General features: G+C 35.8%; 5 protein-coding genes across 9 annotated transcripts in view; 3 read left to right on the top strand and 2 right to left on the bottom strand.

The window, feature by feature from the left end:
• The window catches only part of cers6 (ceramide synthase 6), a 22,208-nt gene extending 20,054 nt beyond the window's left edge, over nucleotides 1-2,154 (top strand). Inside the window, exon 11 of the mRNA XM_008404052.2 lies at nucleotides 1,148-2,154. Coding sequence (XP_008402274.1) covers nucleotides 1,148-1,303 — 156 coding nt within the window. The 3' untranslated portion in view covers nucleotides 1,304-2,154. The remainder of the gene's footprint in view (nucleotides 1-1,147) is intronic.
• Nucleotides 2,155-2,310: 156 nt separating this feature from the next.
• nostrin (nitric oxide synthase trafficking) lies at nucleotides 2,311-9,423 on the top strand. 4 transcript variants are annotated; one of them, XM_008404056.2, is made up of 16 exons: nucleotides 2,312-2,739; nucleotides 2,887-2,972; nucleotides 3,060-3,143; nucleotides 3,373-3,435; nucleotides 3,535-3,616; nucleotides 3,711-3,773; nucleotides 5,721-5,819; nucleotides 5,938-6,066; nucleotides 6,420-6,518; nucleotides 6,611-6,736; nucleotides 7,435-7,543; nucleotides 7,632-7,720; nucleotides 7,830-7,955; nucleotides 8,666-8,918; nucleotides 9,008-9,100; nucleotides 9,180-9,423. In XM_008404056.2, exons 1-16 carry the CDS (start codon nucleotides 2,644-2,646, stop codon nucleotides 9,314-9,316), a joined length of 1,734 nt encoding a protein of 577 aa, XP_008402278.1. In that variant the 5' UTR covers nucleotides 2,312-2,643; the 3' UTR covers nucleotides 9,317-9,423. The 4 variants fall into 4 exon arrangements, with proteins under 4 accessions (XP_008402277.1, XP_008402276.1, XP_008402278.1 ...); XM_008404057.2 differs by having other exon boundaries at nucleotides 2,313-2,739; nucleotides 5,941-6,066; XM_008404055.2 differs by having other exon boundaries at nucleotides 2,311-2,972; nucleotides 5,941-6,066.
• Nucleotides 9,424-9,540: 117 nt separating this feature from the next.
• Nucleotides 9,541-13,486, bottom strand: spc25 (SPC25 component of NDC80 kinetochore complex). The gene is made up of 7 exons (XM_008404060.2): nucleotides 13,364-13,486; nucleotides 12,142-12,311; nucleotides 11,652-11,717; nucleotides 11,289-11,435; nucleotides 11,031-11,156; nucleotides 10,157-10,255; nucleotides 9,541-10,052 (listed from the first exon to the last, which is right to left on the bottom strand). Exons 2-7 carry the CDS (start codon nucleotides 12,284-12,286, stop codon nucleotides 9,928-9,930), a joined length of 708 nt encoding a protein of 235 aa, XP_008402282.1. The 5' UTR covers nucleotides 12,287-12,311; nucleotides 13,364-13,486; the 3' UTR covers nucleotides 9,541-9,927.
• A 1,603-nt stretch (nucleotides 13,487-15,089) lies between these two features.
• On the top strand, nucleotides 15,090-16,486 carry LOC103461716 (glucose-6-phosphatase 2). 2 transcript variants are annotated; one of them, XM_008404059.2, is made up of 6 exons: nucleotides 15,093-15,310; nucleotides 15,389-15,498; nucleotides 15,569-15,680; nucleotides 15,762-15,883; nucleotides 15,975-16,035; nucleotides 16,134-16,343. In XM_008404059.2, the coding sequence occupies exons 1-6, from the start codon at nucleotides 15,093-15,095 to the stop codon at nucleotides 16,243-16,245; spliced, it is 735 nt and encodes a 244-aa protein (XP_008402281.1). In that variant the 3' UTR covers nucleotides 16,246-16,343. The 2 variants fall into 2 exon arrangements, with proteins under 2 accessions (XP_017166369.1, XP_008402281.1); XM_017310880.1 differs by having other exon boundaries at nucleotides 15,090-15,310; nucleotides 15,975-16,486.
• A 2,560-nt stretch (nucleotides 16,487-19,046) lies between these two features.
• abcb11a (ATP-binding cassette, sub-family B (MDR/TAP), member 11a) overlaps nucleotides 19,047-20,680 on the bottom strand; it is a 9,320-nt gene continuing 7,686 nt past the window's right edge. Inside the window, exons 17-19 of the mRNA XM_008404115.2 lie at nucleotides 20,428-20,634; nucleotides 19,503-19,649; nucleotides 19,047-19,310 (exon numbers count right to left, since the gene is read on the bottom strand). Coding sequence (XP_008402337.1) covers nucleotides 19,110-19,310; nucleotides 19,503-19,649; nucleotides 20,428-20,634 — 555 coding nt within the window. The 3' untranslated portion in view covers nucleotides 19,047-19,109. The remainder of the gene's footprint in view (nucleotides 19,311-19,502; nucleotides 19,650-20,427; nucleotides 20,635-20,680) is intronic.

The following is a 20,680-nucleotide window of genomic DNA, read 5'->3' as shown; positions in this document are numbered from 1 at the left end:
AAATAGAATATATGAGATTTATTTTCTTAATACATAGAACATTTTTCTTAAAATAAGAAAATTTTACGCTATTTCAAGAAATTCACTGTCAAGTAACATTTTCTTTACTTGAGATAATTTTTCTTAAAATAAGATAATATATCTTACTCGTATAAGTAAAATTGGCTTGTTTTAAGTAAAAATACACTAATTTTAAGATATTGTAGGTTTATCTTGGTAAGATATTTTTTCTTGTTTTAGAAAATCTTGACAAGATAAATTTTCTTGTTCTGTTGGCAGATAATTTTTCTTATTTTAAGAAAATTATACCCTGTTTTTGTACTTTTTTTTCTTGTTTTTGAAAGGGGACTTTTTGCAGTGTGTGTATGGAATTTGTTTGAAAGTTCTCTGAATATAATTATTTCATGTTATGAGTTCAAGCATTAGCAATGCTAAAATCTACATACACATCCTAATAACACTTACAATAGCATGCTATGCTAACACTTATTTTTGCATGCTGGAACCCCATTTGTAGTATCCACACATATAGCATGGTAAATCTTATATTAGCCCACAAAAGCTCAAATTATTGTGCTAACAATTAATTTAGCTATGCTAACACAGACTAACTAAGGCTAATGGTTAAGAAATGTTTTCCTAACAATAATAACAGAAAACATTAGGTATTAATAAGTAAAAATGAGTTTTAAACCAGATCCCTCTTAAATTAACTTAAATTACCAGCAAACATGCAAAATTGTTGTTCTGTGTTAGACATTTAATACTAACAGTCATGATAAAAAAGTAAACAAAAGCCTCTGTCTGTTTCTTTCAGATCAAATGAACTGCCACAGTTAAAATGTTGTGATTTCGAGTTCAACAGTGTTTTCAGATTTAGGTTTTTAAGTGCAAAATGCCTGTGTTTATTGATACATAATCAGTGTGTTATTATGAACGCAATGAAACACAAGTAGGGCTCAAGTCGTCAAGTTCTTATTCCAATAAACACAATAGAGTGAGTGAGATCATTTCAACCAGCACCTGTTTTAATCTGTTAAAAAATACATATTTTTAACAGTCACATAATATGTCAACCACATTTAAAAGATCAAATTAAAAAAGTGTAGATAAATTAAATCTCTAAACGATCATTTCATTTCTGCAGGTTTCTAAAGATGACCGCAGTGACATCGAGTCCAGCTCTGATGAGGACGACAGCCCTCCTCCCAGTCAGAAGCACCACAGCAGCACCACCAACGGGACCAACAAAAACGGGACCAACGGCTACCTGACAGGCGTCCCGTACCCAGACGAACACTGACCGAGCTGATATCACGCAAATGGAGCCATGCTGCAGACACTACCCCACTTATCTGTGTGTCAGCATATGTATGCGTGTGTGTGTGTGTGGGAGAGTGACTTTAGGCATATGGTGGAGACATGAGCATCTCATCTTTGTAAGTTATTGATAGATTTATGTGAATGCTGTTTTGTCATTGGTTCTTTACTAATTTTGTTGTGCAATTTATTTCTCTTCAGCTATATATTTGCATCAAACTACACTCACTGGCAAATTTAGGGAATCAGTAAAACACACTCATTTAGCCAACGAATGACAGCGTTTCACTTGATGGTCGAAGCATGCTACATTGATTTACAGCAGTTCGACACACTGCACCGGGTGTTTTCCCCGCTAAGTTGGTCTTTTTTTTGTTATTTGATTTGGATGAACATGTTTTCAAGTTTTTAGTCAGACATCTTTTCTTCTTCTCATTATGTCAGTGTTGACATAATCTTAAAACAGAAACAGCTGTGTTTTTCACCTAAACATCAGAGTATTAGCCGGATTCAGTTTTATTGCTACACCCCCAAAGACTTGCCAAAACCGTGAGTTGTTTTCTTTGTTTGTTTTTTTTTATCACTTACAAATGAATGATAATGTGAAGTTTATGCACATTTGGAAATACATTCTTCACTCAATATGTATATGAGATGTCAATAACGGTAGTATCTGTGTGCATCAGGTATGGCTAGATGCTGTATTCTTTATCCATTCATTTTGTTAGATATTCTCGTACATTTCTGGTTATCATTAAATTAAAGGCAATTTGTCCTCTCATGAGGTATATATGAGTTGTTTGAATAATTCAATAATAAAAAAAATTGCAATTATATCAAATGTGTCCTAGTGTGTATATGCAAGAGGAAGCAAGATATTAATAGTAATAATATTTATTAAAGAAATTTAAAAACTTATTATTTTTTTTTTACGAGAAACTAACTGTAATGTAATTACTGTTGAAAACTTTGTCCTCTAAATCTTCAAGGGCTAAATGGCTTTTTTTTCTAGTAATGATCTTGTCAATAACAAAAATATACAATAATTATGATAAATAAAAGTTTTTCCTTTTATCTATTTCAAGTAACAAAGTAACCCACAATTTTAAACAAGCCAAGTCTTCAAATATACAAACAAAACAGCAATAAACTTAGTTAATGTACTACAAAAGAAGAATGGTTTTGATCATTTTGTTCCCTCCCACTGTATCTATAGTAAACTAACTAGCCATCTAGCTTTAGTTTACCATTATAGGTCCTTTGGCCCTCCTCCTGGAATTTTTCTGTTTATTGCGCGCCAGCAAGAGCTCAGGGCATTTCCGCATGAGTGGCTCTGTGAGGAGAATGGTCAAAGTTCCAGTTTCAAAGTTAATTAACTGCCGAGGCCTTAAGATGAAGGACCCCATCGACTCGTGCTCTGTAAGTATCTCTAACTTAAAAATAAGGGTAATGTTTGGTTTTAAGATTCATGGAGGCAAAGGATTGGAAATGCAACCTAGTGTTAGACAGATCACATGGTTTTTTTCCTCCCCTGGACTTAAACTCATAGAACATGTCTTCTTTCAGTATAACCACCTGTATCAAAATCTGAAGCAGTATTCAAAAAATGGAGACAACTATTTGAAAGAACTTCAAACAGTTTTTCAGCAGAGGTAGGTTTAACACTTTTATTTTTTTTGCAGTTAAAGCACTTATGTTTGACAAGTATTGTCCTTTGCTGCAACGTTTCCCGCTTTTAGAGCTGAGCTGGAACTTACGTACTCCAAGGGCCTTGCCAAGCTGGCAGGGAAACTAATCAAAGCATGCCAAGGAATGCCAAAAAAGTAAGAGACATCGTGTTGTTGTCAGTTTTCAGTTAGCTCTGCCTTTTTTCTGGGCTTGGTGTCAAACATGTCCACTCACTCCCAGGAGATGAGCTACGGCGTGGTGTACAGCAATAATAGGATCATGAGAAATAGCATGCACCCTGCATGTAGATGTGATCAAAACATGAGCAGGTGTCAGGTTAATTAGCCCACAGCACTAACCTTTTCATGCTGGCTCCCCCCTCAGTTCCACCTACACCGCCTGGTGTCAAGTGTCAAACGAGATGTACTCGAGAGCAGACGCACACAGGTAGATCTGACCCTGGATTAACCTTGTGACATGATCTTACACTACGACCCATTCTGAATAGATTTTGCTGATATATGCTGTCTGATGTTTTATTTTCAGAACATTAGGAAATGCATTTCAACAAGAGGCCACTGAGGAAATCCGTCAAGTCTTAGATGAACACGGCAAAAGAAAAAGGCCTGTGTGTAGTCTACTGTTTCTCTCTGTGCTAAAACATTTAATCGTTACTTCCAATTAATTCTAATATTCATCAGAGCCTCCTTGTGTTTTGGTAGCTTGACACTGCCATTGAAAGGAGTGGAAAACTTTTCACAGCAAACTGGAATGAGCAACTCAAGGTAGGAATATTTTTTCTTATTGAAAACAAGGATCAATGAAGAGGTAAATGTCCTTGCAGAGATAAAAGAAAAAGTAAATGCAGATAATTAAAGTCATAAAACCTTTTGTGTTACTTTATTAGATATTTTTAGAGATAATGGCAGTGAAGAAAGTTTCTATGACTGCCAACAGAGTCATGAGAAGAACTAAGCACACCCCATTATACACTATCTCACAACTAAGGTCAGCATCAACTACTTGATGTCTTCATTTTCTGTACTAACTCATTTTTAAAATTGAAGGACAATTAGTCCAATCTTTAGCCTGGTTGAGGGGTGAAGTTTGACTGGGCTGTTGCAACACCTTCTTTCCTTGTACTGTCATTATGCTTTAGATTTTGTAGTGTGTTTGGGATGATTGTCTGTTTCATGAACCAATTTAGCCCAAGCTTCATCTGTCAGACAGATAGTGACACACTTGGCTTTAGAATAGACTCATTGCCTGCAATGTTTGACCAGGCCTTGTATGGCTGCAAAACAAAATCAAATCATCACATCTCCATCATCTTGTTCACCAGTTATGCTGTGAGATACTGGTTTTAGTTTGTGTTGGTTTTTATTACCAAACAGGGCACTAGATATTAGCTCAACATAGCTCTACTTTGATTTCAATGTCCAATGGACAGTTTTTCCAGAAGATTCTTTCTCCCTATAGTCCTTCCAAAATGTTTTTTCTTCGTTGTCCAGTCAGATTTAACTTGTAAAGTAATGCTTGATAATGTTGAGTAAAACTGCCACGATGCCCTCTTTCAAGAGGGATGGACTTCAAAAATCAAAACATTTCCCACTTACCCTTTCAAGATTAACAGGAAGCAACAATTGCTTCTTCAAAGTCATTGCTGATGTGTTAACACTCATCTGTGTCCCACAGACCAGCAAATTATTCAAAACCAATGATTTTGTAGAGTTGATCAAATCTGCTGGTGACAAATAAGTAAAATGCATCTGACCGACAGCACCTAACTGCAAGGATGTACATAGAAATTAAAGATAATGTTTTGGAGTGTCCTTCACGAGCCTTGATACCTTATACAATTGTTGGCAAAGCTGAAAGGGTGTGTGTGAGAGCAACACAACCAACAAACCTAACTGTGAATCATCAGTTTTGTCAGGGGAAATGGGCCAAAGTTCCAGCAAATTCTCACTACAGTGAGAAGTTTGTGGAAGAAATCCTAAATGTTTGACGGAAGTCATGTAGCTTAAGAAGAATTTCAAATACTGAAGTAGTGTGTGTAAGCTTTTTAAACTTGAGAAAAGTCATTTAAAGTTGAAATTGTAAAGCACTTAAGTGATTTTGTGAGCTTCAGCTAAAGACAAAGCAATCTTTAGTAATTCATCATGTCCTGTTTCAATGGAAAGTAACCTTGGAAAAGAATAACAACACAGTTCAAAGATTAATCCCTCCTTTATTTACCTATGACTTGTCTCAGGTGTGGTCATTTGTACAATCTTTATAACCTCAGTCCTCACAGTCCCACGTTACCTTTCAAGAAAAAACGGTGGATTCATCACAGATGTCATCAGCATTAAAAAGACATAAAAATAGACACACATTAGAACCTGAAGGAATGCAATATGAGCTTCTATAACCAGAACCCCTACAATTATTCATACAAAACTCTTTACAAATGTAAGAAGACATAACATTTGTCTAGTTACAGTAATTAAATTAAAGTTTTATTTGATCTAAGAAGTACTTATTGTACTCATACAGATATTTTGCTCCTCCTGTTGGACCCTTTTATGGCATTCTCTCTTTGGAACAGCTTACAGATGCTTAAAAAAAAGTACTCAACTTATGTCAGTCACGTTTCTTCAATGATTCAACAACAGATCCTCAATGCTCTGCTCGCAATAAGTTGAACTGATAAAATGTTGTTTCTCCTGGTTTCCTCTGCACTAAAACAGCTGAAAAAAAGATTGCACGGGCTGACAAAAGAACACGAGGCACTCTTCAACTATCTAGAAAACAACAAGCACATCAGCACAGAGAAAGAAAAACAGAAGGTACAGAATACTGTTGGTAAACTGCTTTTATCTCACCTAGGATCAAGAAAAATATAATTTTTGGAAAAGCTATCAATATGTCTGTTGAAGATTGAAATTGCATGGTATTTTTTCTCAGCAGATGTGTAACAGACTGACTAAGTCAGCAGAGCAGCAGTCCATAGTGGATGAACATTACTATAGTGTCAACATGGAGGGTCATCAGATGAGACTGAAGTTGCAAAACACTCTGAAAAACTGCTGTCAGGTGGGAAAACACCTTACTAAATGTTATAATTTATCTAGGTCCTAATTTATGTAGAATAACTTGAATCAGTGAGAGAGAAAAAAGACATTTCAGTAGACGATCAAATGCCAATAAAATCTACAATGTTTGAACATTGAATTCAAACAGTCAAGTCATTGTATGTAGTCTGCTAGTTGACCTGTATGATGCAGGGATTAAAAATACAGGAGAAAATCAAATCAAAGTCTTAATGTTGCCTTGCAAAGGTGTGTTCTGCAGTCCTGTCACAGCTTTGTGCAATGGGTGGTTTATCAGAGGGTGATGCTAATAATGAGCTTGTTAATAGCTGTATGATTTCTTTCTGCTTTGCTTAGGTCACACAAGAGCTGGAGAAAAATCGAATTGAAGTTCTGTGCAACCTTTTGAGCAAATATAACCTCCACATGTCTACTTTCAGTCAAACACTTAAGCATGTAAGAAACTCTTCAATGCATCCTGATCACAAATACAAATAGAATCCCTGAAAGAACACACGTTAACCTGCAGCTACTACTGCTCATTCCAGGGTCAAAAGCAGATAGAGCAGACTGCCCAAAGGGTGGACGTGGATAAAGACATACAAACCCTGATGGAAGAAAGTGGCAACACAAATGAAGACAACAAAATAGAGTTTTTGATGGCTGATTATTTTGTAAGTATTTTGTTTTGTTGTGTATTTATTGCTCTTATCTACCTTAGTAGATAGGAAATAATAATTTCCATCTGATTTTCATAACTTGCCCAAAAAATACAGCCAGTACAGTCAAAGTGACAATGCTCCACACGCTTTGAACATTTTATTTTCAACTATTAAAAAAATATCAACTGCAATTCACAAGCTATACTTTAGTGTTTACATGTTCACATTTTTAACCGACCAATATTAGAAATATCCGTATTTACAAAATAAACATACCKTGTGCCCTTAAGGGGACCGCTAAAAACAAAATACATTTCAACACTGTTGTAACTTGTTCCGTTCTTTGTTGTTAAGCTGCCGTTCTATATGTACAGCGGAAGTTGTCTTATCAAAATAAAAGCATCAAATAAAAACCGGAAGCTAAACATATAGTTTACCAATAAATCAAAGTAAAGGCAATAAGCGCTAAAAAGGTGATACAAGTAAGGAGCTTAATTTTGGTTTATTTGCAAAGAATTTCTTCTGTTTTTTCACACTTCAATATTTTAGAGCAAGCATGTTATCAGACAAAGACATATCAACACATATAAGATGCAGCTTTTTAAGTGTTTAATGATGGGAGAAACAAATCTAAATCAACTATGTGAAACAGGAATTTCCACCTAAAGCTTATATAACTTGTGAAATTATTAATTTGCTTGTTTGTTCAGGAGGAGGATAGCAAATCACTGATGACCAAAGACAGAAGAAAAGACGCGATCAAGCTGAAACTCCAGCGTCTCGAAGAAAACATTACTAAGACCAAGAAAGAATGTGAAGGTAAGTCAGTAACTATATGTAATAATTTATACATGACTCATAAAGATGTTATGTGGCATCATTCTAATGCCTGATTATTATTATACAGGAATTGAAAAACTGATCAAGACCTACACTGAATGTTCATCTTTTTCAAATCAGAAGAACCTTGAGGAAACTGAGGAGCTCCGTGATGAGGTAATTGAGGGGAAGCATGCAAAAATGCTCCCAAAGACGTGCTTAATGCCGGGGGGGGGGGGGGGGGATAGACTGTCAAGTAGTCACTAATGCCATTTGTTTACTGCAGAATACTCTCAAACTGGACCTCCTGGAGGCCACTCATTACAAACTCTCCTTATGCCTCTCTGAATTTGAAGAGACACCCAAGACATCTGAACGATTTGGTAGCAGCATTTTCAAATGGAAAGATAAGGTAAGATTAGTGCAAAATGAAAACTTTTGTATGAAACATTAACAAATTTGACTTTCTTAAAGCCAGCTAAATAAAGCAAACGTATTAAAAAAAAAGATTGACCCACACCGCAGCTACACAGAGAAAGTTCGATATTAAGAAACTGTAAACAATAAATGCAAAATATATACAATATGTAATACAATATTGAATTACTTTAAACTGCACCCCTTTTTTAACAATACTCAGGCAACATTGCTTCCCATTATATAATAACGAGTTAAATTAAATCAGGTGAAAATTAAATTAATCGACAAATAGTTGGACCATTTAAAAATGTATCTCATTTTGACATTTTCACCTGATCAGCAAAATGTTAGACAGCACTGCTGACTAAACACTACAGATAGTGGAGAAAACTATCAATGCTTGAAGAATAAGATTGAGAACACAGAACAACGTCCCCAAAATTCAGTGGTTTTGAGAACTCCAAAGGATTAAAAAAAAAAAAACATAAAAGAAAGTCTGGAATATTGGTAGCAAGTAAAAAAATTCCCTGAAACTTTTACACAAAATTCTAGCTGATTGATTTTCAGTTACAGACAAGTGTCAATTATTTCCTAAGGCCAGCATCATTATTTGAAATCATCCACATAGTTATCCCACATTTCTATCACCTTCCTTTTAAAAAGGTAAATAATGAGTCCTGCCCTTTTTTTTTTTCCTCTAAGGACTGTGAGCATAGCATTGTTCAGTTGAGCCGTCCAGTAAAACTCCGAAAGACGCCGTTAAGAAGTCAACAATCAATAAGAGCTTCCATCATTTATAAAGGACCAATTCAGGTTCCAACAGAACCAGCTGTAAAACCAGAACCAAACACTGCTGACCAGATCACTTCCACAACACCAACTCAGGACACAGCAGAATGCAGTGGAAGCACTGGAAATGACACTCTGCCAACCAGAGATGATGACAAAACAGAAGGTCATTCATTCAGCACATCACAGAACAGTTTTCCATTTACTGTGTCAGATTACATGTCAAGTTGAATGTATGAAATATATATTTAACAGATCAAACAGCAGCCGTGCTGTGCAGCATCGGAAAATGCAAAGCCCTGTATAATTTCACACCTGAACACGAAGATGAACTGACTTTCAAAGAAGGTAAGCTGTTCTCTTAAAGTTGATCATCAAAATAACAACTGAACTCTTTACTGAAAAAAAAAACAAACATGTTTCTCAGGTGATGTTCTGGACATTTATAAAAAGGAAGAAAATGGTTGGTGGATTGGAGCTCTTGATGAACGAAAAGGCCATTTCCCATCAAGCTATGTTGAGGAGCTACCTGTACTGAACACCAGCAAATCATCTGATGCCTGAATGACTGGACTACAAATGGGAAAAAAGCCTCTTAACATTTAAAGCCTGCATGCGTGATATTTTATTCAGGTCTTCTACATTGAAAAAAAATGTAACTTTGAAATTGATCTTCTGACAATCTTCATTTATGATTTCTTTGTATGTTTAGCATTAATGCTGTTTGTGCACTTTTATAACAAACTGTTTTTACAATACATGTGCAGACAAAACTCAAAGAGTGAGAATACTTTTAAAAACATGTAGTTTATTACAACAAACAGAAAATAATATGCACAAGGGGAAAAACACTGATGTTCCTGATGTTTGTAAAATGAGCACTGATTTTAGAACAAAAATAAATTAAAACTGTTTACGTTTAAATGATTAGTTATTTGACATGACATGTTGAAGATCTAATATATACATTTTGTAAGAGGCAGAACTTGAGTAAAAACACATCTGAAATTTAAAAGCAAATTCATCCTCTTGACAAAGTTGACAATTTGGTTACAGATCAGAATATGATATGATCAGAATATGATCCCTTTGATCAAATTCAATGTAACCATCGTTTCCGTCAGTCTGCATTGCAGTAGAAACACCACCGCCTTTTGTAAGCATACCGTGAAATCTCAGGAGCGAGCCTTAGAGATGAACTCCTTTCTGACATTAGCCAGGAATGCTGGTAAATTATTGGTCTCCTGGAGTCGGCTTTCCAAGATTGGCAAGCACTCGAGTGCTGGATCGCTAGACACAACTGTAAATATTCAATACTTTATTACTAGATATTAGAAGAATCAATTATGTTTCTTTATGTATATAAAATTAGCATAAACTTCAGAGAACATTTGTGTGACTTACTCTGGTAAGATCCATTTTCTTTAAGCCCCATTGTAATGACGTAAGCGCTGTCCTGGTCAGAGAGACTGATGTTTCGGAAAATAAACTGCAACTTTTCACCTATTAAAAAAGTAAAAAGCAAAACTAAACTTCTGTAATATTTATTTTAGAAAGTCATTATTCCAACTTTCTGATCCAGAAAGTTGGCCTAACAGAGTAATCCCAGGATTGTATGAAGAGATTGAGTCTTGTTTGTGTGTTAGAGGAGGTGGGAGAAAAGAGGCAATTAACTCAACTAATTTATCACATCACCACGGCAACACGCAAATACAGAGTCGAGGCCTTTGTTTTAATTCAATAGATTTTATGCAGCATGATCAGGTCTTGCATAATCTTTCATCCTTCATTAAGTTTTCTTCGATAAAGAGGAAAGAAGAAAAGGAGAAAGTGTTTAAGCTCGTGTGCTGTAAAGTGATTGTGCGTTTTCACAGAAAATGAAATGAAGCTGACGAGATGTATATTTGGAACCCACTGATTTTAACTATTTTATCATAATATATTACATTTATTTTTTTGCTATTTGAGTTTGACTTAAAGACTTGAGCAAAATTATCTGTGACATTGATTAGTAGTTTTCAAATGGTTACTGTGCAGAAATTAAACTTCACCAAGAACAACACAGTGCTACTAGGGACATAAGTAGCCATCAGCCATTCCCACCTGTGCAGCAACAGGTGGGAATGGTGGGAATAGAGTACTATGCGCCATACAGCCACCGACAACCTCAGTCCTTTCATCACGTCCTTCAGTATCTTAACAATTTTAACAGCAGGAACAGTTTTCTCCAACTCTGTGGAACAGTATTAGAGTGCTGTTTTTAGTCTGCTTGGCTTACCTTTGACCATCTGCGTCTTGTTGATAATCGTTCGAATTTCCAGCCCCAAATGATCCTGGAAAACAAGCCTGGCTTTCTGGAGGTTTCTCAGTCTGTCTTTGTTTGCTCTGTTCTGAGACTCGATTACTGAAATACGGAACATAAGTGAGATTATTGTAAGCTACATCTCATAAGAAGAATTTAAAATACTGAAGTAGTGTGTGTATTATTAATTACAATTATTATTATTTCCGATATTGAAAAAAAGTCACATCTTACAGTCTTTTCTCTTCATTTGGTCTTCTTTGTGTCTCTGAATTTTTAGGATGATGTGCTCTTTCTGCATCTCTTTTTCCTGAATCTCAGACGTCACCTCTGATATGGCGCGCTGTTTCTCCTTCAGTGCCATTTTTTTTCTCTCCAGGTCTGCAGAGACAATGTGTCAAAACAAGATGAAAGCGAACTGAATGTTTTGAGGACGCATTTCAAATACTTTCCTTTTCCCTTAAACTGCTGGAACAAGAAATCAGGGGGGAACGCTCACTGTTCTCTAGAATTGCACAACAACATCTGTGTGATGTTAGATGCATTTGCAGGACCATTCTAATCCACAGGTTACGGTGGTTTGGGAGAGAAACTTACCCGTTTTAAATTCCTGTATCGTCTCAAACAGCTTCTTGTCATCCTTGCCTTTCTTCAAACACGTGTCTGTGCCGAGAAAAAATATTAAAATTAACAGTTAAATTAAGAGTCATTTCATTAACTAACTAGGGAACCCCAAGATTAGTCTTTGTCAACTCTATTGATTTCCAGTTTCTCTCTTAGATTTCTCTGTCCGTTTCTTAATCCCCGAAAATATGTATTTTGAAGGAACAGAAGCAAATTTATGAAACACAAGTGACATGAGTGTACTATAATGGAATAGCTCCAATATCATTTACGTACCTTAACAAAAAACATCTTTGAGTGTCCAAAAAAAGCGCTTTAAAAATGTGATGTATTATTATAAAAACTTTTGGATTTGTTCAAATTTATATTTTTTATCATATTAGTTGTTTGTTTGATTAAATTGTGCATTTGAGATATCGTAATAGCTTATTCCACAAAATATGATTAATAAAATTAAACTTACCAACAGCGGATTTTACAAACTGATTGTGAGATAACTCTGAAATTGTGTCAATTATCTCTGCATACGATTTAAGGTGATTATTGTGGATTTCCTCCAATGAACTGGTGAACCTGTCACTCATGCTTGGGTCGGTAATAGACATCATGATGTTCTGACACAATCTGTAATTTCTGAAAAACAAAAAGCAGCTTATTAATCATTGCAAAACAGGAATCGACATGCATTTATGCACCACAAACCCTGCATGTTTTAACCAGTTGAATATTATGGTAATGAGGGTTAATTTACCAGACTTTTATAAGATTAAGGCTGAAAGTGAAGGGGAAAAAAAACAAATTAATTTATTGTTCTTGCAACATCCTGTTGTGCACTATGCACATTGAGAATGACCAAGTCATATTTTGATTGCAAATTTTAGCAATATTATTGCTTGTTGCATTCTTTTATAATACTGTGCGGCCCTAATATCGTCACATTGAACAGGTTAGGTAAAAGTCTCAATACAATAGGGCTCACTTCTATGTAACAAAATCAGAATAATTAATTGCGCGATAATATCTCTTCTGTAATGAAACAAATCTTTGGCAGCAAAATGTACAGTTTTTGCTTTGTTGTAAAATATATGCAAACGCAATTATTTTGCTCCTGGTAAACGATGAAGATACAAGAGATCGGGGGAGATGCACCCATCGTGGTGAAGGATAAGTCTCAGATAATATGGTAGAAACATAAAAACAGTCATTGATTAAAAGAAAATGTCTCAAAAAGATTGAACCATTTACAAACAAAAAGGCCGATTTATTGGAAGTAAATGAAAAGGAGGGTTAATCTTCGGGACAACAAAACAAACAAAAACCGTTGTTTTATTCGTGAAAATTTGTTTCGTCTCATAAGCTTAGTACAATGTTAGCATGTGAGATTGCAACTAGTTATGAAAACACAAACAGCAGTTTGAATTTTTAACATATCTACGCAACATCTTACGCTCATAATGCATTTTATTTAAACAGCAACACAAATAACCAACATCTGTAGCTCCATAGTGACTATTTTCAAAGCCATTTACGTAGCAACGTTAGCATGTTAGCAGCTATGCTAACTGGGTAAAATAATCAGCTTGGTAGCCATAACGTAGTTTACCTCCATTCAGCATTACCGTGACACAAATTCGGCTGTTTGTTCAAAAGGTGTCAATTTGTCAGGACATGGATTTATTACTCACCTGCTTAAGAGTGTAACAATATGCTGTCCGTCTGACTAATAATCGCAACAACATAAATGGTAACTTTCAAAAATCCGCGGTTTGTACACAGAGGGCGGTTACTGTACGCCGGAAATGACGTATTTTCAATTTGACGCCCTTTTAAAAATGATGTTGTACTCAGGTTCATAAAGTCTCAAAATTCACAAGGTGAAGTGCTTCCTTCATGTTTTTACTTACCAAACTATTATTGAAACTACTATTATTTTTATCGGGATTTTCTGTTGAAATTCATTGTGAAGCCATGCAGCCCAACGATCTCATACTCCTCCTGGTGGTAAATATGAGCAACTTCACACAGATTCGTTTCACCCGGGGTGTATTTCAAGTTCTTACTTCTATTAATTATAATAGCAGACTATTAAAGCCCGAAATTCAGTTTCTCATAACATTAAAATATTACAGAGCACCAACAAGAAAAACATTTTTACAGCAAAAAAATTGAGGTGTCCATGTCACAGCCTAACCAATGATAGTGAAGAACTGGCAGGCGGTTGTCCAGCAGATCATATTTGACACCTATTTCAAGGAGCATAATCCACAAAATGTCACTGCTAGAGAAGTTAGCTGTTCATATACAGTCATGTGTCCTGACATAATCTGATGTGTGGGAGAAAAAAACTATAGTTTTCACGGAGAACATGTTTGTTGCAAGTAACAAACATGTTGCAACATCCATCTTGTCCAAGAATCTTTTAAAAGTATTTCAGATGTAATGTAATTCGATTGGAGAGAGCTTGATTAATAGAGTTCCATAGTTCCAGGATAAAGCGACAGAGTCTCAAAGTACTCTTTGAAATTAAAGTAAATTTAGAATTTTGTTGTGGACATCAAGATCCCATGAGTCTGAAGGAGTGAGAAGCGCTACTATCGCAGCTTGAAGGGAGTTCTAAGAAACTAAAATCAGCTATTTTCTGTCTCTATGAGCAGTGAAGGGTTTTTATTATTTTTATCATGGCTCATGACTCAGGATGTCATTTTATCTGGGGGCAACACAAGCTTTTTGGAGAGAATATGGAGGGGGTTGTGGGGTAACAATGGATATTCTATTGCTTTTTGAGAGGTCCTATACATAGGGCCCAATACATAGGGCTAATAGATTGGGAAAAAATATGACCTTGCTTATAATATGGTTGACTAATGACACTAAGTTTCCAACTCAGTGCCAAATTTAACTGGGATTTTTAAGAAATCTAACTTTATAATCTGATGTCCAGAAACCCTCTGAGAATCATTGTACCCAGTAACCTCAGCAGAGGAGGCCAGATGGGCTCTGTTTTTTAAAGGGAAGCCCATTTTGTTGCTATGGTCACTGAAAATGACTGTATTAATCAGGCTGAAGTGGTGCAGAAGGTTACGCGAAGTGCTCTCTCTCTCTCTCTTGTTTGCAGTGGCTAATATTTAACATCTGTACAAGCTATGTTCTGGGAAATATCCTAATGACACTGTCATGTTGTACACAGTCTTTTAAACATGTCTTAAAACGCTGACCTCTCATGACTTGGGAACACATTATTATATTCCATATGAGCTCAGACAACTTGTACTTACTTCTTGTTTCCATGGCTTTGATGAATGATTTGTGATGCCCAGTTTGCAATATAAAAGAGTTGCTAAGAGAGGTAGGGCATCATGATGCTGCTTTGACTGGTGCTGAAAAGAAACCAGCTGCTCGAAGAAAGGAAACATGATGGATTTTATTCATACATCAGGTGTCCTAATTATACAGCATCTGCAGAACAACTACAGAGAATACAACAGCTTCCTCAGTTTCATGTCAACAGTGGGTGACCCTCGTAATATTTTCTATGTCTATTTCCCTCTCTGGTTCCATCTCAGCCATAATGTTGGCACTAAGATGATATGGGTGGCTGTTGTTGGAGACTGGTTCAATCTTATTTTCAAGTGGTAAGTCTACTCGGATAATGGCATTTTATCTTTAAAAGTATGAGCTTAGAAATTCAAATCAAACATCTTCTTACTCAGGATTCTGTACGGACAGAGACCTTATTGGTGGGTTCACGAAACCCACTTGTTCCAGAACAGCTCAAAGCCATATCTGGATCAGTTTCACATTACGTGTGAAACAGGACCTGGTAAGTAGGTTTGTGTTGAGTTTAAGAATGTTGTTCCAAAAAACACTTTCATTGATTTATGTTTTTACAGGTAGTCCATCTGGTCACGCTATGGGCTCATCATGTGTGTGGTATGTGATGGTCACTTCTGCTCTAGCCTTCACCAGGTCCTCTTGCGTCTCCTCTGTCTGGAGCTTTCAAAGGTGGACATTTATGTGATGCTTTCACAAAGTCAGAAGCAGGTTTTACATCAGAATGTCTAACGTTTTTTTTTTTTTCTGCAGGTTTCATCTCTTGAGGTCCATTCTCTGGACAGCTTTCTGGGTCATTCAGATAAGTGTTTGCATTTCCAGAGTTTTCATTGCAACTCACTTCCCTCATCAAGTTGTTCTCGGTCTTGTCACTGGTACGTTCTGCTCAGTTGTCACATGTTAACACGTATCAGATGTGCTTTACATGTGAGATGACAATCTTTTTCTAATCTTTACAATGTTTAGGTATGCTTGTTGCTGAAGCCTTTGACCACATTACCTGGATCTATAATGCAAGCCTAAAACGGTACCTCCTGGTCAATGTTTTTCTTCTCTCGTTTGCCATTTGTTTTTACTTGCTCCTAAAGCTTCTGGACTTTGATCCTTTATGGTCGGTTGCCAAAGCCAAGATGTGGTGTGCAAACCCAGACTGGATCCATCTAGACACCACACCCTTTGCCGGACTATGCAGGAACCTGGGAGCCTTGTTTGGTCTAGGACTTGCGGTGAACTCTGAGATGTTCATTCAAAGCTGTAAGGGAAAAAACGGCTGCAATACTGTATTTAAACTCTTATGTATGACTGCAAATCTCACCTTCCTGCAGCTGTATGACCTCGTCAAGATGCCAAATCACAGCGAGGCTCTGTTTTATGTACTGTCATTTTGCAAAAGTGCTTCAGTTCCTTTTGGCGTTGTTGCTGTCATACCTTATTGTGTTTGTTTGCTAATCAGAGACGATGAGAGAAAACTCTGTTAGAAAATAAAAGGACTGTTTATTTTTTTGCAGCCTTTGTTCTTAATACTTTTTGTTATAATTTGTAGAAAATGATGATCGACACAGAAGCACTGAAACTGCAATTTATATGGGAAAAAATTTAAAATTTTTTTGTTTAAATAATACATTTGTATAATTTGATCCCAGTCATGATGAGAAGATTTCTCAAGTTATGTATGTGTTCTTGGTATTGCATCTACTGTATTTTGAAAGGAAGGCTAATCTAATTTACAATAATGAAAATTATTTATGCACAATCCTACAACATGACGATTTAAACACTTTAGAAGCAGAGTTTGTCAATTTATGAATCTCTGTGTTTGCTCTAAACATGAATCAAATAAATAATTGGTTAATTGTTAAAAAACAACTTTCTAACTTTGAACAGAAAAACCTTCTCTGCATTAGTCAAAATTTCTTATGAACACTTCTTACATAAGATGCAGATTGGTGATAGCATAATATTATTTTGTTAAGGGGTTATAAAAATACAAATACAATTTTAAAACGTGAATACACCATAAAGTTTATCTTTGGAACATATTACCAAACATTTATGCTTCTTCAAGTCCTTGACTTTGTTAAATTAACAGAATCACCCACATACTTCTCTCTGTTTGCGTTGCCAATGTGTACATCCTGCTCAGGGTGCATTACATAATCTCTTGTGTGTCTCTTAGCAGTTTCTCTGGGAAAATTCAGATATTAATCAATTTAAAAGTAATGATGCAGAACAGAGTCTCTGATGTAACCAGATTATATGGATTAATTAAACTCCTGAGTAGAGACCCATTTCATCTTTTCTCAGTCTCTGGTTGCTTAGCATCGGATGCACCTGAGGCCCAGCGCTRAATGATGTAACTGCTTTGAGAGAGAGAAGGCTCTTTGCCAAAGCTGAAATAAAACTTCAGGATTCTGGGTCCAGGATGTCATTGTAGTGTGCATTGCTGCATTCGTCTACCCTGTACCCTGACTAGTTTGCCAGTTTTTGCTGTCTCAAAACATTCCAATAGCACAATGCTGTCACCACTATCCTTCACTGTAAGTATGATATTGGCCTGGTGAAAAGGTGAGCCTGACTTTCACACCAAAGAGTTCAACTTTTGGCTCATAAGACCAGATAATTTTGTTTCTCATAATCTGAGAGATTTTTACGTTCTTTTTTTGGCAAAGTCCAGACAAGATGCCATGAAGCTCTTATTAAGGAATGGCTTTGCTAACACTTTATTTGAAGGGGTGTGGATAAGACTGCACGGCAGTATCACAAACATGACATAACACCTGGAATCTTCATGAATGTTTATGACTGTTGTCATGAAGCGTCATTCAGTAAATGATGGCACTTTTAAAGCATAGATTTAGCAAAGATTCATGAAGACTCCTTCATGTTTATGACAGATGGTATGTGATATTTATGACAGTGTCCTGTCAGTCTTATGCACACCCCTTGAAATCAAGTGGAGGCCACTGAGATAATTTAAACCTTCAAAACAGTAGAGATATTTGAGCCTCAAGACAATCCTGTCTTGGAGGACAACAAACAGCTCCTGTGATTTTATGCTTGGTGTTTAACCTGTGACATGTACTGTCAACTGTGGGACCTTATATAAACAGATGTGTCATTTTCACGTCAAGTCCAATTTACCAGAGGTGAAATCCATTTCAGTTGTAGAAACATCTCAAGAACGATCAGTGGAAACAGCTCAATTTTGAGCTTCATAGCAATGATTTTATGTGATTTCTAACTCTGTGCTAATTAAAGTTGTCTGAGGGAATCCAGGAGAGCAGGGGGCCCAAAGCAATCACAAAGATGAGGCTAGCTGTGGTCAAGCTTAACTACAATGAAAAGTAAAATAGTACTGATGATAATGAAGTAAACATTGATGTATAGGCATTACAACCAAAAGATGATTTGGTCAAAATGCATTGAAAGGTATGTAGGAACTAAAACAAAGAAAAAGGAAAGAGAAGGGGGAAAAAAAACATTTCAAAAATCCAAATCTTCAAAATTTGGATTATTATGTGAGTTGCAGATTTTTAAAGTTCAAAATCAAATGTTTTATTTTCTTTAGTTTAGAATTATGTTTTACTATATAAAGACTATTTTAAAACTATTTTAAAAGACACAAATAGTCAGATGCAGGTATCGTTTTTTTTAATCCCTCAATTTACATAACATAACAATAAACATATAAATATTGTATACAATAAAGTCTTAACCTCAAAAAGCAAAAATTATTAGTATAATTTTTAACTTTGTTTTAACAAAGATAGCAACTTCAGAATAAAACAGGTTACCTATGTTCTTTTCTCTAGGAGACAAATAATGCCATAATAACTGAAATTGGACCAGGGAGCACATCAGAAGCATTTGTTGAAAGACTGTTTAACCTTGCTAAACATTGCCTTGCATTGCAGTTGTTTGTATCTTTTAATGATATGAAAGTGTATAAAAATGCATTTTTTAGACACAGAAAAACTCAATTTCAAATTATTACCTTCTGGTTTTAAACATGCATGTATTCACCACAACACCATTGAATTCACAGTGATGTACTGATTTATTTTATCAAAGATTCTTAATATTGTTTGTTGCTCCAAGTGATTAGCTGATCGGAGCTCCTGTTGTGACCAGTTTGTAATATGCTCCCTTCTTAGCCATGAGTTTATCATGTGTGCCTTGTTCGATGACCACTCCTTGGGACATTACCGCTATAATGTCTGCATTCTGGATGGTGGAGAGCCGGTGAGCAATGACAATGCAGGTTCGTCCTTTTCTTGCTTCATCAAGCGCAGACTGAACAGTCTGCAGATAAACAAAGCTCTATCAAGACAAAATACTTTTGGGGTTTCATGCAAGGGCATTTTGAATGCACGTAAAAGAAAATGTACTTTGTTCAGCTGAATCTCTTTTGTCAATGTAGCTAAGTTTGTTTTTTTATTATTTATTTATTTATTTATTTATTTATTTATTTATTTATTTATTTATTTATTTCACCTGTTCACTCTCTGTGTCCAGAGCAGAAGTCGCCTCATCTAGCAGCAGGATTTTGGGGTTTCGGACAATGGCTCTGGCGATAGCAATGCGTTGCTTCTGTCCCCTTGACAGCTGTGAACCCTGGGCACCAACCTGAGTCTCATATTTCTACCAGTGTGTTCAAGTGGTAAAGAGAATGAAAAAGTAACATGATTATCATTTGTTCTCCATAACACATCATTATGTAGAAATACCCTTTAAACTTGTTTACATTTTGTGACATTTTAGCTCCAGGCTTCAATGTATTTTATTCTGATATATGTGACAGGCCAACACAAAATAGTATAAAGTTGAGCTAAAAGGACATGTTGTATCACAATAAAGGTGATAAAGCCACCTAAGTAAACATTATGCATAAAATAATCAAATTTGTAGACAACTCGTTTTTTTTAAAAGGGATGATTTGTTTTCATATAACCAAAAGCATTGTGTAGGTCTAAATCAAATAAAAAGCTTATTATAATATTATGGGATTAATTTATGCAGAATGTTTCTAATCATACTGCTTGGTACTAGACACCCAATCACCAAGTTTCACTAATGAAGATGCACACATGCATGCCCTCATAAACAGATTGATGGGCAGATTGGGGTTAAATGCTTAGGATCGCATCAACATGTGGAAGGGCAGAAAGCTGGAGTCAAACCCTTAGCTTTCCACCTGATAGATGACTACTCTTTCCAGTTGATGACTGACTTAAAAAGAAGAAGAAAAAAATATTTTAACACTCAAATTAAGATTTAACATCTTCATCATAGGAAACTAGCATTAACCAGGACATGACAACGTTTTTTGTTCAGTTTATTCACTAAGTGAACACAATAACATGATAATTACAGTAGTTATTTTAAAATGTCATTATTAAAATAATGCATTTCCACTCACATTTGGTAGACCCATCACAAAGTCATGAAGATGGGCCTTCTTGGCAGCCTCCACAACCTCCTCCATGGCAACAGTCCGAGTGTTATCTCCATATTGGATGTTCTCTACTATGCTGCAGTCAAATAAAACTGGTTCCTGTGACACTATGCCAATCTGAGACCTCAGGAAGGGAACGTTGACGGCATGGGATGGGTGACCATCAATTAACTGTAAGAAATAATAGCACAGTTTAACCAAACCGAATATGTATATA

This window comes from Poecilia reticulata, linkage group LG2 (assembly GCF_000633615.1).
Source record: "Poecilia reticulata strain Guanapo linkage group LG2, Guppy_female_1.0+MT, whole genome shotgun sequence".
NCBI lineage: Eukaryota > Metazoa > Chordata > Actinopteri > Cyprinodontiformes > Poeciliidae > Poecilia > Poecilia reticulata.
Note: the sequence above shows the minus strand (reverse complement) of the source record. Positions and strands in the feature narration are given on the sequence as shown.